The sequence below is a fragment of the Lampris incognitus genome, chromosome 13 (genome assembly GCF_029633865.1).
Source record: "Lampris incognitus isolate fLamInc1 chromosome 13, fLamInc1.hap2, whole genome shotgun sequence".
NCBI classification, from domain to species: domain Eukaryota; kingdom Metazoa; phylum Chordata; class Actinopteri; order Lampriformes; family Lampridae; genus Lampris; species Lampris incognitus.
Window position 1 is genome coordinate 32895418 of NC_079223.1, and position 16355 is coordinate 32911772.

The 16355-nt window shown below is 44.9% G+C and overlaps 1 protein-coding gene across 2 annotated transcripts in view; it reads right to left on the minus strand.

The window, feature by feature from the left end:
- The window catches only part of pcca (propionyl-CoA carboxylase subunit alpha), a 59917-nt gene that overhangs the window by 27290 nt on the left and 16272 nt on the right, over nt 1–16355 (minus strand). The window contains exons 8-13 of one of the 2 annotated variants that reach the window (XM_056291704.1): nt 15254–15290; nt 14289–14367; nt 13989–14091; nt 13729–13823; nt 5120–5270; nt 3589–3732 (exon numbers count right to left, since the gene is read on the minus strand). In XM_056291704.1, the coding sequence (XP_056147679.1) occupies nt 3589–3732; nt 5120–5270; nt 13729–13823; nt 13989–14091; nt 14289–14367; nt 15254–15290 (609 nt within the window). Of the gene's footprint in view, nt 1–3588; nt 3733–5119; nt 5271–13728; nt 13824–13988; nt 14092–14288; nt 14368–15253; nt 15291–16355 lie in introns of those variants that run through there. The other variant, XM_056291705.1, reaches the window with a different exon arrangement.

The following is a 16355-nucleotide window of genomic DNA, read 5'->3' on the forward strand; positions in this document are numbered from 1 at the left end:
CATGTATTGGAGAAGGCATGTGGTACGAGCGGTCAACGTGTCTACTTATCCATGCACGTTACACTACCCCCCTCCTTCGGGAAGCGCGTCCCCACGCTTAAGCATATCAGCTCCTTCACGCCTCTTGGCGCGTATGCTTCCGTTGGCCTTACGGTCTCACAGTCCCACTTCTGACACCAATGTAGCGAATTCAGAGGGCAACGACAGGAACTGCTGCGGCCAGGACGCGAACCCGTATTGCCCGCACCGCGGGAGACATCGCTGACCGCTCGACTAAAGGGTCAGCCAGCGGCCAACGTGTCTACTTATCCATGCACGTTACACTGGTAGTCTGCAGCCCTCCCTGGATCGGCAGAGGGGATGGAGCAGCGACTGGGACAGCTTGGAAGAGTGGGGTAATTCGCCGAACAGGTTGGGGAGAAAAAAAGGGAGGGGAAAAAAAAGTAATGAGTTTGCAGAGGCATTGGTGCTGGGTTCTGTGCTGTTGGTTTGGATATTAAGGTCAGTGTTGCCTCATTTTATGATTATAGTGTTAAAAAAAAACAGTGAATGAATGAAGTTTGAACTGCAGGCTGGAAAGAAACAATAACTTCAATTTAAGTGACTTATGGCAACTAAGGAAACAACAGAAAATGTAAATACAATATTTACTGACCAGTACAAATGACATTAATGATTCTCTGAAACATTCAACATCCTTTATTTCATCAGAGACATGTGACTTCAATTAAATTAAAATAAGTCAAGTTTCCTTTATTAATCCCTTTGGGGAAATCCAGTTACTGCAAATGGAACCCATCCTAGCTGTGATCTGTGTAGCTAGGAGCAGTGGGCTGCCACCTTCATGCTGCGCCCGGGGACCAACTCCAGTTCTTTTCCTATTGCCTTGATCAGGGGCACAGACAGGAGTATAAACCCTAACGTGCGTGTTTCTTTTGCTTGTAGGGGAAACTGGAGCACCTGCAGAAAACCCACCGCAGACACGGGGAGAACATGCAAACTCCACACAGAGGATGACCTGGGATGACCCCCAAGGTTGGACAACCCCAGTGTTCGAACCCAGGACCTTCTTGCTGTGAGGCAACAGTGCTAACCACGACAGCGCTAACAGCCTCCTGATAAATAATGCCACCGCTGTATGTAAGGAGATGGATGTTGGACTGTTTTAATTAGCGCTTTGTGGTTTCTGGTTGTTGGTTGTGCGTCATTTCATCTTGTTCAATCTCATGTTGATGAACCACATAATGTTTTAATTTCACTCAATTTAAAATTCAGGAGGAGCTCGTGACTTTGAACACTAATTAACACTACTGACTAACCGCGTCAATCTAATTCCACTTGAGGGGAATTAAGTGTCTATCAGACAGTGAAGTAAAGTTAAATGTCACATTACTGTAAAAAAGATCTCTGTTGGCTGTGTGCACGGCTGGAAGGCCATGCTAACTGGTTCTGCATTTGTATTAAACTCAAATTCCTGATTCATTTTGAAGGCTTACTGAAGAAACCTTTAATTCATCATTTATGTTGTAATCTATGGCAAGATGTTTCAGTTGCTAATCTTCATCTGTGTGCTAGTGAGCATTCACTGTTATCTGGAAAACTTCGTTATTTTGGTTAAAGGCCTGAAAAGACTGCAAAATAACATTTTACCTACTCTACTCTTCAATCTAATAATACAGGGGAAAAAACTTGAGGCAATCTATTTAAAATATGGAGGTAGATTAAACAACACTAGCCTGTAGTCATCTCTTCTGATCAGGTTTTTTTTTTTATCTGACCGTGACAACAGTTTGAATTCCATTGGTCGAGTCAACTCAATTTTATTTGTATAGCCCAATATCACAAATTTGCCTCAGTCGGCTTTACAGCAACACAACATCCTGTCCTTAGACCCTCGCATTGGATAAGGAACAACCACCTAAAAAAAAAACCTTTAACAGGGAGAAATGTCAAGGATAGCAACAGAGGAGAGATCTCTCTCCCAAGACGGACAGACATGCAATGGATGTTGTGTTTACACAATTTACAGAATACAACACTGCAAGAGGATGACAGAATTATAACATATACGAAGAGCATTCGTGCTCTTCTGGAAACATTAAATATCAGTATGATTGGACAACAACAACAATACATTCAAATACTTTGCAGAGATGTTGATGCTACTAACATGATCATATCTTTCATGTCCTTTTTGTATACTCCTTTTTAATGCACCCATTCTTATTTTCATAACTTCTTTCTATTTGCCAGCAGCCACCCCCACATGTGCCCTGGCTCTGCCAAATGACAGAAGCTAAGCAGGTGTGGGCCAGGCTAGTACTTGGATGGGAGACCTCCTGGGAAAATGAGTTGCTGCCAGAAGTGGTGTTGGTGGGCCATGAGGGGGCAGTCTTCTCTCTTGTTCTAATAAAAACAACAAATGCCAATGCAGTGACAGGGACACTGTGCTGTAGGAGATGCTGTCTTTCGGGTGAGACGTTAAACCGAGGTCCTAACTCACTGTGGACATTTAAGATCCCATGGCATTTATTGCAAAGAGTAGGGGGTCCCCCAGTATCAATCAATTAAGTTTCATTTTATATAGCGCTTTTCTAGCTTGCAACAGCCACTCAAAGAAAGCGCTTCGCAAAATTTCCAACCTGGCTCTCTCTATTTGGCCACCTATTTATCCCCCTATGTAACTGGCTCAGTGACTCCTCCCTCTCCACCTCAAGCGGATGTGTGGTGAGCGTTCTGGTGCAAAATGGCTGCCATGCATCTCCCAGGTGGGTGCTACACATTGGTGGTGGTTGAAGTGAGTTACCCCTTTCAATGTGAAGCGCTTTGGGTGTCTAGCTAAAGCACTATATAAATGTCCATCCATCCATCCATTATCCAAACTGCTTATCCTACTCAGGGCATGGGATGTTGGAGCCTATCCCAGCAGTAATTGGGCAGCAGGCGGGAGACCCTTGACAGGCCACCAGTCCATCACAAGGCCAACACATTCACACCTAGGGACAATTTAGTATGGCCGATTCACCTGACCTACATGACTTTGGACTGTGGAAGGAAACCGGAGCACTCGGAGGAAACCCACACACACAAGGGGAGAACATGCAAACTCCACACAGAGGACGACCTGGGATGACCACCAAGGTTGGACAACCCGGGGGTTCAAACCCAGGATCTTCTTGATGTGAGGCGACTGTGCAAACCACTGTGCCACCCCTATATAAATGTAATGATTATTATTATTATTTACATGGTTGCTTCAGAAACAACACGTCCTTAAGATGATAATTTAAGCTCTAATGTGAAGTCCTCTTAACAATGTCTATGTATAGTGGAAAACTGAGGAAGACTACTAATGAAAAACTCACGCTCATCACCATTTCTTATACACTGCTAATTTTTCTGTTATAGGTCATTCTAGATGGGTTAACTGGGACTCTGGTCTCATCTGCACACATGTGGACACACTCCTACCTCTATTAGCGTTATAGCAACGTAAAAAAATTATAATTGATCTCAACTTTCAATCTTAAAAATGTTTCATAGAATCACCACACAGAAATATACATACAAAAAAATTAACACACACACCTCGGCATACACACGACTCTCTATGGCCCAGCCATTGATGGGGATGTCTTCCTGTCTGTGCTGGAGAGGATATCCTTTGGCCACACGGATCATCTGCTGAACAAGATCCAAGCCCGTAATACACTCCGTGATGGGATGCTCCACCTTGGATTCAAAATGGAAATAGGATCAAGTTTATACACCTTTCCAAGTTGAACCGTGTTTCCATCCAACTTTTAATGCAAATTTTGTCATTTCAGATAAGTAAAGCTGTAAATGGCAAATACTGAATAAAATGTCCAAAATTCACATAAAGGTTTATACGCTTGCTTGAAGGGGATAAACCTTTATTTGGTATAAGGAAATATGATAAGTTGTGATGGAAATTAATCTATAACATTAAAACAAAAACAAAGTGTAAACAGAATGTAATCACGATTGTCTGTTTCTCCATCTTAACTCCTCTCCATCTTTCTGGTGGTGTTTTAGTAGCACATATAAAACTAGGTTCAGGGTTTTCTTCACTTAAACAGATCTGATGGAAACGTGACCTAATACATCTGATGTTCTTTGGACGTTTAATTCTTTTGTTGGGATTTATTTAAAAGTTAGATGTGGGCATCTGAGTGGTGTAGCAGTCTATTCCGTTGCCTACCAATACGGAGATCGCCGGTTCAAATCCCCGTGTTAACTCCAGCTCAGTCGGACGTCCCTACAGACACAATTGGTCATGTCTGCAGGTGGGAAGCCGGATGTGGCTATGTGTCCTGGTCGCTGCACTAGCGCCTCCTCTGGTCAGTCGGTGCGCCTGTTTGGGGGGGGACTGGGGGGAATAGCGTGATCCTCCCACACACTATGTCCCCCTGGTGAAATTCCTCACTGTCAGGTGAAAAGAACAGTCTGGCAACTCCACATGTATCGGAGGAGGCATGTGGTAGGCTGCTGCCCTCCCCAGATCGGCAGAGGGGGTGGAGCAGCGACCAGGACGGTTCGGGAGGGTGAGGTAATTGCCCAAGTACAACTGGGGAGAAAAACGGCGAGGCGAGGCGAGGCGAGGCGAGGCGAGGCGAGGCGAGGCGGGGCGGGGGGTATAAAAAAAAGGCGGGGGGGGATAAAAAAATGTATAAAAAGATATAAAACATGACTAGTGTGGTAAAGCTACTGCTGTCTGTTATAACCAAACACACCGAACCAGAGATTATCCATCGCTTCAGACAATTTTCCACAAATGAAAACACCTTAATCAGATGACTTTACTCTTTATTGTCTTTTAATATTCTTGTTATTCAATATCTTTACCCTGCTCTATATCTGCATTTAATGTCTTTTTTTAAACTTCATGTAAAGCACTTTGAATTGCCTTCGTATATGGAATTTGCTATTTAAAAAAAGAGTAAACTTGCCTTGTTTCAATAAATATATTGACAATGATTAAATATTCTGCCTGTTAACACAATAATGATTTCATCTATTTGTGTTAGGGGGAAAATAAGACTCGTGTCCTTTGACAAACACACCTCATGGACAAATCTTCCAATCTGTTCACACTGACCTGTAGCCGGGTGTTCATCTCCAGGAAGTAGAAGTTTTTCTGGGAGTCAACAAGGAATTCCACAGTGCCAGCCGATGAATACTGAACAGCTTTAGCTAGCTGCACCGCCTGTTCACCCATCGCCCGACGTGTAGCTGAATCCAGAAACGTACTATAAAATAAAAAAATGTATTAAAACCAGCAGTATTCTCATTCAGGATTCTGTAAATACAATCAACAAAATGGCAATTAAAAAGAAAAAAAAAGCAAGTGATAAGAGGAAGAAAAGCATGCAAAAACAAGCACAAATTTCATTAACTTAACAAAACACTGGATTTACATATTCATGACTGGATGACATCTGACATCCTGTACAGGGACTGCCAACATTCAAACTAAATGTGAGCCTCCTGTCACTCACACAGTCACATCACGCTTTCTTTCTCACATGCTCAAATTAATACTTTGATGTAAAACATCAACACACAAACATCTGAAAAAAACCCTGCAAACAAACATCACAATCCATAACCCAGTTCCACTAAAGATTTGTAACTCAGTAGCTTTTCGTCATCGATGAATGTGTTAAAAATAGATTCGTAGTTTACAATATTAACAGTTGTAGTTTCCAATTTTGTTTTGTTCCCTGTGGTTTTATTGTGAACAACTTCCTCGTTTGTGCAAACCTTTAGCAAACAGAAAATCTTAAATAAGCGCACACAAAATTTCATTCGACATGTAAATCATCTGATACGAACAACATTTTACATGCAACACTACTCTTTGCACGCAGACTTTGTATACCGATGAGCACATAAGACAATTTTTTTGATCAGCCAATCAGGACACAGTGAGATTGTACGATAAGTTTCTGATGGTGGACGAGAACGTTTGAAGAACTTGGTTCGTTTGCTTTTTCTAAACCGGTTGAAAGGTGACCACCATAGCTGGTTATCTGCTTGGAGGGGATTATGGGTTTGGTCACGTCTGTCTGTCCGCGACTAATCTTGAAAACTACTGGACCTATCAGCCTAAAATATTTTGCTAATGTATGAGTGTATGATGGAGAGCTTCTACCGGTTGCGATGATTCAAAACCATCGAAAAACGTTTGTTCTCGCTATTGCCGCTCCCTCCCTCCATTCACTCCCTAGCTCGCTCGACCAACGCTGCTTTCTGTAGCTGCCCAATCTGAGTCAACCGTGTGCATGCACCACTCACATCTACGTTTGACTTGGATTGGGCAGCAACATGATCAAAAGTTATTAAAATAATTTTGATAATCCAAAAACTGTGAAAATTATAAAGGAACAGCTTCCTCTAGGTTGCAGTCAAAACAGGAAGTGTTGCATATTCTTGTCGCTGCCCGATCTGAGTCAACCGTAGATGTGAGTCATGCATGCGTGAATGTAAACGGTTTACCCAGCTTTATTATATTATGAAAATGAAGACAGGGTTAGGGTTAGACTAAAATGGTCGCATAGCAAACCTTTTCCTTTTGAAAAGTGCAAGTTCATATTAGACTTGGTCACATTTGTGCGAGGAGCCGCCTAGGAGGCTGCACATCCACAGACTGACTGGCAAAATGTTTTTATCAGGTAGATTTTTTCAGCTTGAGTGCTGCATATTAAAATCTTTTATTTTCCATATTTCCCGTTCAATCGACTTGGGCAGTGTACAAGTCTTATAATGGCAGGAAAAACACTAGTTTTTCTGTCCGTGTGTGTGTGTGTATCTGTCTGCTGCTGATCTCCATACTACTGGGCCTGTCAGGCTAATAATGTTTGTGCACAGTTATGACTGAATGATCAAGAACTCTCATGGTTACAGTGATTCAAAACCATCGAAAAACCTGTTTTATACTGAGTGCTAACTTCTAAGCTGGTCTGTCTCTAAGTCCGAGTGCTGGAGAAGAGGAGAAACACCTGGTGGAGATCTGAACTCTAATGGGTGCACGCTTCTAGTTCTTAATGTTTCTCACAAATTTCACATTAGCTGTCTGTCTCTATCTATCCCCTCCGAGAATCGCCACCTTAACGTGGTGGGTTTGGGTGTCCCGGTGATTCTGGGAGCTGTGTTGTCGGGGGCAATAGCCCCTGGTAGGGTCTTCCAAGGCAAATTGGTCCCAGGGGGGGCCAGACTAAGATCCATTCCCAAGAAACCCAATGAAATTGCAACAGCAGAGCTACAGCACCTTGCCTAGAAAAGGGAAACTGGGGCCCCCTCATGGAGCCAGACCTGGGAAGGGAGCTCGCCAGTGAGCGTCTGGGAGCTAGGCCTTGGTCCATGGGGCCCAGCCTGAAAAAGCAACATGGAGCTACCAACCCATAGACCCACCACCCGCAGGGATGATCATTGGGGTTGGGTGCAATGCAGGCCTGGCAGCAGGCAAAGGCGAGGACCAGGGCATGCCGACTTCTGGCATTACAGACTGGTCCTCGGGACATGGAATGTCACCTCTCTGGCAGGGAAGGAACCTGAGCTGGTGCGGGAGGTGGAGCGGTACCAACTAGATATAGTTGGGCTCACCTCCACACATAGCCTGGGCTCTGGTACCAAATTCCTGGAGAGGGGCTAGACTCTTTACTTTTCCAGAGTTGGCCAAGGTGAAAGGCGCCGGGTGGGTGTGGGGATACTCCCAAGTCCCCAGTTGAGTGCTGCTGTGTTGGAGTTCTCCCCTGGAAATGAAAGGGTCGCCTCTATACGACTGCGAGTCGCTGGGGGGAAGGTTCCGACTGCTGTGTGCTTATACATCAAATAGCAGTTTGGAGTATCCGGCCTTCTTGGAGTCTCTGGGTGGTGTCCTGGATAGGGTTCCGCCTGTGGTCTCTATAGTTCTGCTGGGGTACTTCAACACTCGTGTGGGCCATGATGGAGAAACCTGGAGCGGCATGATTGGGAGGAACGACCTCCCCGATTGGAACCCGAGTGGTGCCTTGTTATTGGACTTCTGTGATAGTCATGGACTGGCCATAACAAACACCATGTTCGAACATAAGGTAGTTCATAAGTGTACCTGGTACCAGAACACCTAAGGCTGAAAATCGATGATAGACTTTGTGGTCAGATCATCAGATCTGCGGCAGTATGTTTTGGACACTCGGGTGAAGAGCGGAGCAAAACCGTCAACTGATCATCACCTAGTGGTGAATTGGATCAGATGGTGGGGAAGGCTGCCAGACAGACGTGGCAAAACCAAACGTGTAGTGGGGGTGAATTGGGAATGTCTGGCGGAGGCCCCTGTCTGTGAGGTTTTCAACTCCCACCTCCGGAAGAAGTTCTAGTATATCGCAAGGGAGGCTGGGGACATGAAGTCTGAGTGGGCAATGTTAAAAGCCTCTATTGCAGATGCGGCAGATAGGAGCTGTGGTCATAAGGTCATTGGTGCCTGTCAAGGTGGCAATCTAAGAACTTGCTGGTGGACATCGGCGGTGAGGGAAGCTGTCACGCTGAAGAAGGAGGCCTTTCGGGCTTAGTTGTCCCAGGGGTCTCCTGAAGCAGCAGACAGGTACTGGGAGGCCAGAATGGCTGCAGCTTTGGCGCTCACGGAAGCAAAAACCTGGGTGTGGGAGGAGTTCAGCGAAGCTATGGAGGAGGACTTTCTCTTGGCCTCAAGGAAGTTCTGGCAAACCATACGGTGACTCAAGACGGGGAAGCAGGGCTTGACTCAGGCTGTGTTCAGCTGGGGAGGGGAACTGCTGACCAAGGTGAGGAGTGTGTCCATTTTGGGAACCTCAGAATTGCATCTCTGCTCTTCGCAGATGATGTGGTTTTGTTGGCTTCATCAGAATGGTTCCTCCAGCACGCACTGGGGCAGTTTGCAGCTGAGTGTGAAATGGCCGGGATGAGATGGTTCTCTCCCAGAAAATCGTGGATTGCTCCCTCTGTGTTGGGGATGAGTTGTTGCCTCAAGTGAAGAAGTATCTCGGGGTCTTGTTTACAAGTGAGGGTAGGATGGAGTGGGAGATTGACTGGCGGATTGGTGCAGCATCAGCAGTGATGCGGACGTTGTACCGGACCATTGTGGTGAAGAGGGAGCTCAGCCAGAAGGCAAAGCTCTCAGTTTACCAGTCAATCTTCGTTCCCTCCCTCACCTATGGTCATGAGCTTTGGGTAGTGACCGAAAGGGTGAGATTGTGGATACGAGCGGCTGAAATGAGTTTTGTCCGTAGGGTGTCTGGGCTCAGCCTTAGAGATTAGGTGAGGAGCTCCGACATCTGGAGGGAGCTCAGAGTAGCGCCGCTGCTCCTTCATGTCGAAAGGAGCCAGTTGAAGTGGTTCGGGCATCTGATTAGACTGCCTCCTGGGCACCTTCCTTTGGAGGTTTTCCAGGCACATCTAACTGGGAGGAGACCCCGGGGTACACCCAGAACTCGCTGGAGGGACTACAAGTCCAATCTGGCCTGGGAACTTCTTGGGATCCCCCAGGAGGAGCTGGAGGGCGTTGCTGGGGTGAGGGACATCTGAAGTGCCCTACTTAGCTTACTGCCACCGCGACCCGATCCTGGAGAAGCAGCTGAAGATGAGACGAGATGAAATGAGATGAGATGCCTGTCTCTATTACCTAAAATACAGCATTGACATAATATATTACACAATTGAACTGACCTCGAATGTCATCTCAACAAACTGAATTCACTGCAAAATTGAGAGGTATATGACCGACCCAAGACAGCCATAAGAAAGACAGCAATTTTTTTTCTTTTTTACTTTCTCCCCAATTGTACTTGGCCAATTACCCCACTCTTTTGAGCCACTGCTCCACCCCTCTGCTGATTGAGGGAGGGCTGCAGACTACCACATCAGAGGTGCCAACATTGAAAAGTTGAAAACCAGAACAGCAAGGGTGAAAAACCAGAATTTGCCCATAAAAACCAGAACATGGTCATCGGTGGCGAAGTGAACTTGAAAAAAGTACCTGAGACTATTCTAAATGTATTGCTGTTGATTTAATGTTATCATTATTCATTTCACGTGTATTTGAAAGGGTCAAATGTAATGTAATTTAATGTCAAACAACAGTCAGTGAATAAGGCTAGAACTGCTACATCAAGTACTGTACGTTAAATTACTGTATATTTGCTCCACTACAAGGCTTTGAAAAGCACAGCACTATTCCTTTAAATTGGATGCCATTAGACAATTTTCCAAGGTAAGAGAAAAGCTAACATTTTTTTAGGGTGGGTTAACCATCACTTTAACATAGGGAATTCCCCATAGACTATTAGATGACATTAGATCAGTATTTACACCGATCAGCCACAACATTAAAACCACCTGCTTAAACCAGTTTTTTCATGATTAAAAATGCTTTAAACTGTATAAATGTCTCTGTAAACCCTTAATGTTTCATTATATACGTGTACTTACATAAGCAGATAATCAATAGATAGAAATTGTGCTCTATAATAAAACTGGTAAATAACGTCTCTGCGTTGATAATTCCACACACTTCGATCAGTGAAAAATCCGTCAACTGATTTGTTATCTCTGATGACCTTTGTATAGCTGCCATGTTTGATAGTTTTATTGAGCTCTTTTAAATCGTTCAACCCACCATGTTTGGAAATGTCGCATCTGCAGTACTCACAAGACTCATAAAAATCAGAGTTTACTTGGCTTGATAAATGAAAATAGTTTAGAATATTGATCTCTAAACTTTTGGGGGCAAGTCCTAACTTTCTTTGAGGTACACACAGTCGTCATTGGCACTGCATTTAATTTTCTCGATAAACTCACACAGGTTCTTGCTACAGAGAAAAAGACCGCTTACGTTGCAGCTGTTATTGAACTCTTGTGGTCTTGATTAGTCCCGCCTATTTTGGCTTCTCATTGGATGCCCAAGTTAAACTCTGCTATCGGACTGCTAGATAACAGGTGGGGGGGGGGGGATCCAGAAAAAAACGTAGCATTTATGACCTTTCTCGTAGCACCATAGCAGAGGGTCAAATCCGTAGCTACTATGGGTAAACCGGAACAGTTGGCACCACTGCCACATGCCTCCTCTGATCATCATCATCGGCAGTCACTCGGGTTCGAGTATGACTGTCCTCCTTCTTGGTCCTTGTGGGTCTTCAGGTGGGCAAAGAGGCCAATCCTGGAGCCGCATATTTTGGTGCAGTGTGGGCAGGGGTGGGTGGTGGTAATTGTGGGATCGGTTTGGGCCTTTTTGGTGGAAACTCCCTCCTTTCTGAGTCTGCGCTTGTCTTCTGCAGCACGTCGGAGATCATTATTATAAAGTGCAGCTCCTTCCCGGACAAGTTTTTTCCAGGTCGCCCTGTTGGTTGCTGTGTCTTCCCAGGTCTTAGGGGCTATGTGGCATTTTTTGATGTTCGTTTGGATGTTATCCTTATTCCTTTTCTTTTGACCACCCAGGGCACATTGTCCTGTGAGAAGCTGGGAGTATAGGACTTGTTTTAGAAGGCGAGAGTCAGGCATACGGATGACATGGCCAGTCCATCTGAGCTGGTGTTGGGCAATGGTGGCAGTGATAGCGGGAATGTTAGCCTCCTCCAGGACGCTGGTGTTGGTGCGTCTATCTTCCCAGGTGATCTTGAGGATTTTTCGGAGGCACCTCTGATGATGTGCCTCTAGTACCTTCAGGTGCCTGCTGTATGTGGTCCAGGATTCTGATCCATACAGTAGGGTCGGCAACACTACCGCTTTGTAGACCAGAATTTCCATTCTGGCCTGGAGGTCGCAGTTTTCAAAGACCCTTTTCCTCAGTCTTGAGAAAACCCCACTGGCACAGCTGAGGTGGTGGTGTATTTCCTCATCAATATTAGCTTTGGAGGATAGGAGGCTTCCGAGGTATGTAAAGTGGTCCACATTTTCCAGTCTGGTTTTGTCAACATAGATAGTTGGGGGTGGAGCAGGGTTATTTGTGTTGGGTGGTGGCTGGTAGAGGATCTGGTTCTTTTTTATGTTAAGGGCCAGACCAAGCTGCTTGTATGCCTTGGCAAAAGCATCCAGAATGCACTGTAGGTCCTCTTCTGAATGGGCCACAAGGGCATTGTCATCGGCATACTGCAGCTCCATGATGGATATGGTGATGGTTCTGCTTTTAGCCCTGAATCTGTTGATGTTCAGGAGTTGTCCGTCGGTTCTGTACATGATTCTGACTCCTTGTGGCAGGTGTTTACCCATTAGATGGAGGATAGTAGAAATGAAAATGGAGAACAGGGTAGGAGCAATGACACAGCCCTGCTTGACTCCAGTGTGAACCCTGAAGGGTTCCGTTTCATCTCCACTGCCACTGAGTGCTGTGGCTGACATATTGTCATGCAATAGTCTCAGTATCCGGATGTATTTGTCCGGGCAGCCAATTTTTGTCAGAACCAGCCACAGAGCCTGACGGTTCACAGAGTCAAAGGCTTTGGTGAGGTCTATGAAGGCCATGTATAGTGGTTGATTTTGTTCCCGGCATTTTTCCTGTAGTTGGCGAGCAGTGAAAATCATGTCCATGGTACTTCTAGTTGGGTGAAATCCACTCTGAGACTCAGGAAGAATGTTTTCTGACAGGGGGAGGAGTCTATTAGCCAAAACCCGGGCAAGAGTTTTCCCAGTGGTGGATAGGAGGGAAATGCCACGGTAATTTCTGCAGTCTGCTTTGTCTCCCTTCTTAAAGATGGAGACAATGAGGGCATCCCAAAGTTGTGCAGGGATTTCCTCCTTTTCCCATATTTTGAGGAGCAGGGCGTGGATGTGACTAAGGAGAACTGCCCCACCATCCTTCAGGATTTCTGCTGGGATGCCATCAGGTCCAGTGGCCTTGTTGTTCTTCATCTTTCTTATGGCATCCTGCACCTCGTCCCGACTGGGTGGTGCTCCCATATTCTCACTGATGGGTCGTTGAGGGAGTTGGTCAAGGGCCTCCATCTCAGTAGTTGTGTCCCTGTTCAGTAGCTCCTCATAATGCTCTTTCAGCAGCATTAACCCATCTTTGGAGCGAAGGGGGGCTAGGCAGCGGCGGCTCCTCTGATACAGGTGGAGTCGCCAGCCGCTTCTTTTCACCTGACAGTGAGGAGTTTCGCCAGGGGGACGTAGTGCATGGGAGGATCATGCTACCCCCCCCCCCCGAACAGGTGCCCCGACTGACCAGAGGAGGAGCTACTGTAATGACCAGGACAAAAACCCACATCTGGCTTTCCACCCGCAGACACGGCCAATTGTGTCTGTAGGGACGCCCGACCAAGCCGGAGGTACTGCAGGGATTCGAACCGGCCATCCCTGTGTTGGTAGGCAATAGAATAGACCACTACACCACCTGGATGCCCCTGACAGCAAATATTTTCAGTGATTCACAAAAGGCAAAAAGTGATAAGAGCAACTTTCACTGTATGTGTTTTCTTTTTATACAATGGCTGCAAATGTTCAGTGGGACAGACAACACTAAGCAATACCCTTCATCATCATGCTAATGATAAAATTGTTGGTTTAGGAACAAATATTCAGGACATTTCCAAAGCTTTACCGATATGCATCACTTTCTGTTCTTATGCATATCTGAAAAAATGAAACAAACAACAAAACTGAGACATCTCTGGGTTTTCTATGGGTGCAGTTAACCTGCTAATACTTTCTACAATCTTCCTAATGAAAAACCCAAAGCAGAGTTGAGGTGTTACTGACCTCGGAGCTTCTTCTACAACCTTCTGGTTCCTCCTCTGGATAGAACATTCTCTTTCATTCAGCCACAGAGCATTACCATGTTTATCAGCCAACACCTGGACACACCACACGCATGTTATTACCCCCATTCTACATCCCTGCCGAACACACACATTCTACTTTAGAGCACATATATGAAGAACACACACACAGGACTACAAACCCAGAGTTGTACTTGTTAAACTGAAGAGATGCCTGTTATATGTGTGTGCGTTTGGTACCTGTAGCTCTATGTGTCTCGGGTTGTCGATGTACTTCTCAATCAGCAGCCGGTCGTCTCCAAAGCTGGAGGCCGCCTCCTGAGATGAGAACCGGAAACCTTCCCTGGAACACACACACACACACACACACACACACACACACACACACACACACACACACACACACACACACACACACACACACACACACACACACATACACACACAAGGACAGATGGAGGAAAAAACTCAATTGCAGAAGGAGGACAGACAGACAGACAGACAGACAGACAGACAGAAAGACAGACAGACAGAGTTTACCTGGTCTCTTCATCATTCCAGGAGATCCTCATTCCTTTTCCTCCTCCTCCTGCAGATGCTTTGATCATCACTGGGTAACCTGACAAACACCACAGCAGCCTTAAAAGCAGGTAAAGTCAGTATATTTGTTGGAACGGTATATCAGATGATGTGTAGCAAATCTTAACAAGTCTTAAACTTTCATCTAAAACATATCAGTTTTTTTTTTCCTGTGTATTTGAATCTATGTGTGCTTCTGTAGTTATGTATGCCCTGTCAACTGTATTCTGAATAGGGAGGTTCTCTCACAGATATTGACTGATTGATTGATTGATTGATTGATTGATTGATTGATTGATTGATTGGCTGATGATTGATCAACCTTTATTTAAACAGAAAAACTTATTGAGACTTCCATCTCTTTACAAACATGACCTGTTCTTAACAATTTTAAGAAAAGAGACATTGATTGAAGTAGATACAGAAAACCTGCATACTTAGTATCTAGTTACAACTAATCCATCTATAAATAGTTAAACAAATATACAGAAAAAATTGCTTTGTAAGTACATTTTCTTGCTGTTTTTTGGTTTTAAATCTGGCAGTGTTAATCTAATAAGACTATCAACCATGAGTACAGAGAAACCACAGGAAAAGATTCAACCATCTTCCCAACAACAGTCGTTGGGTTTATATGGTGACTCGTGGTGACTGGTTAAGCTAACAACAGTATTTAAACTACACTATGATGTTGTGATGAACGTAAGGTATAAAGCTCAGGTGATGGACTGTTGCTAATAAGACAGAGTAAGACTAGATATCTCCAGATCAGCGGTGTCGCCCTCCAGTTCAATGCTAAAAATCCTATTAAGAAGTGCTGGGTGACATCCTGTTTCATACAACACAACACGTGCACACACAGTGCATGTACACATGCATATATACATAAGCACACATACAAACAAATCTTGACAAGAGCTTCTTACCGATGTCCTGTGCGATCTTCACAGCTTCCTCGGTGGTCTGAGACAGCGAGGGCATCATGGTTAGTAATGAGCCGTCTGAACAGTCTTTCTATTGATGTAAACACTGAGTTCTTGAAATTCCTTACTTGTCTGATTATAAGACGGTGGTTTTTTTATTAAATCACATCTGAAAAAGTGGGATCATCTCACATCTGAGGACTGGGCTTTTTTTCTAGATTCCCCGCCCCTTTATCTCCCTAATTGTACCAGTCCAATTACCCCACTCTTCCGATCTGTCCCGGTCATTGCTCCACCCCCTCTGCTGATCTGGGGAGGGCTGCAGACTACCACATGCGTCCTCAGATACATGTGGCGTCGCCAGCCGCTTCTTTTCACCTGACAGTGAGGAGTTTCGTCAGGGTGACATAGCGCATGGGAGGATCACGCTATTCCCCCCAGTTCCCCCTCCCCCCAAACAGGCACCCTGACCAATCAGAGGAGGCGCTAGTGCAGCGACCAGAACACATACCCATATCCAGCTTCCCGTCTGCAGACACGGCCAATTGTGTCTGTAGGGATGCCCGACCAAGCCGGAGTTTATACAGTGATTCGAACCAGCGATCCCTGTGTTGGTAGGCAACGGAATAGATCGCCATTCTACCCGAACACTCTAGTTTTGAACTATTTTACCATAACATGCATATCTATCTTCTTCACGCATGGAAGGCAACAAATATGCGTAGTATGAAAATTTTATGTACAGAAAGATAATCCATTTTTAGGATTTTGAATGTGGTTGTGAAAACAGTTAAGTATAATTGCTAATGCTAGGCTAACGATTACAAAGTATTAACGATCTGTTTCAGAGAAGGTGTTATTTCCCTTTTTTTGAGAGGAGCTGCTAATGATCCTGGTAGACATCCTGTGATTGAGCTTAGTTAGGGCTAATCTCACTGTTCAACATGCGTTCAAACTGCATGCAGACATAATCACCAGTTTGTATGACTCTATGTAAGTAGAACATAAAGTAAAACCCCAGAAACCAAACCATCCCTTTAAGGAAAAGATATCACATAGCACATCTTTGCGTGCAATCACACACTTGCTCTCTACTACTTTTTTC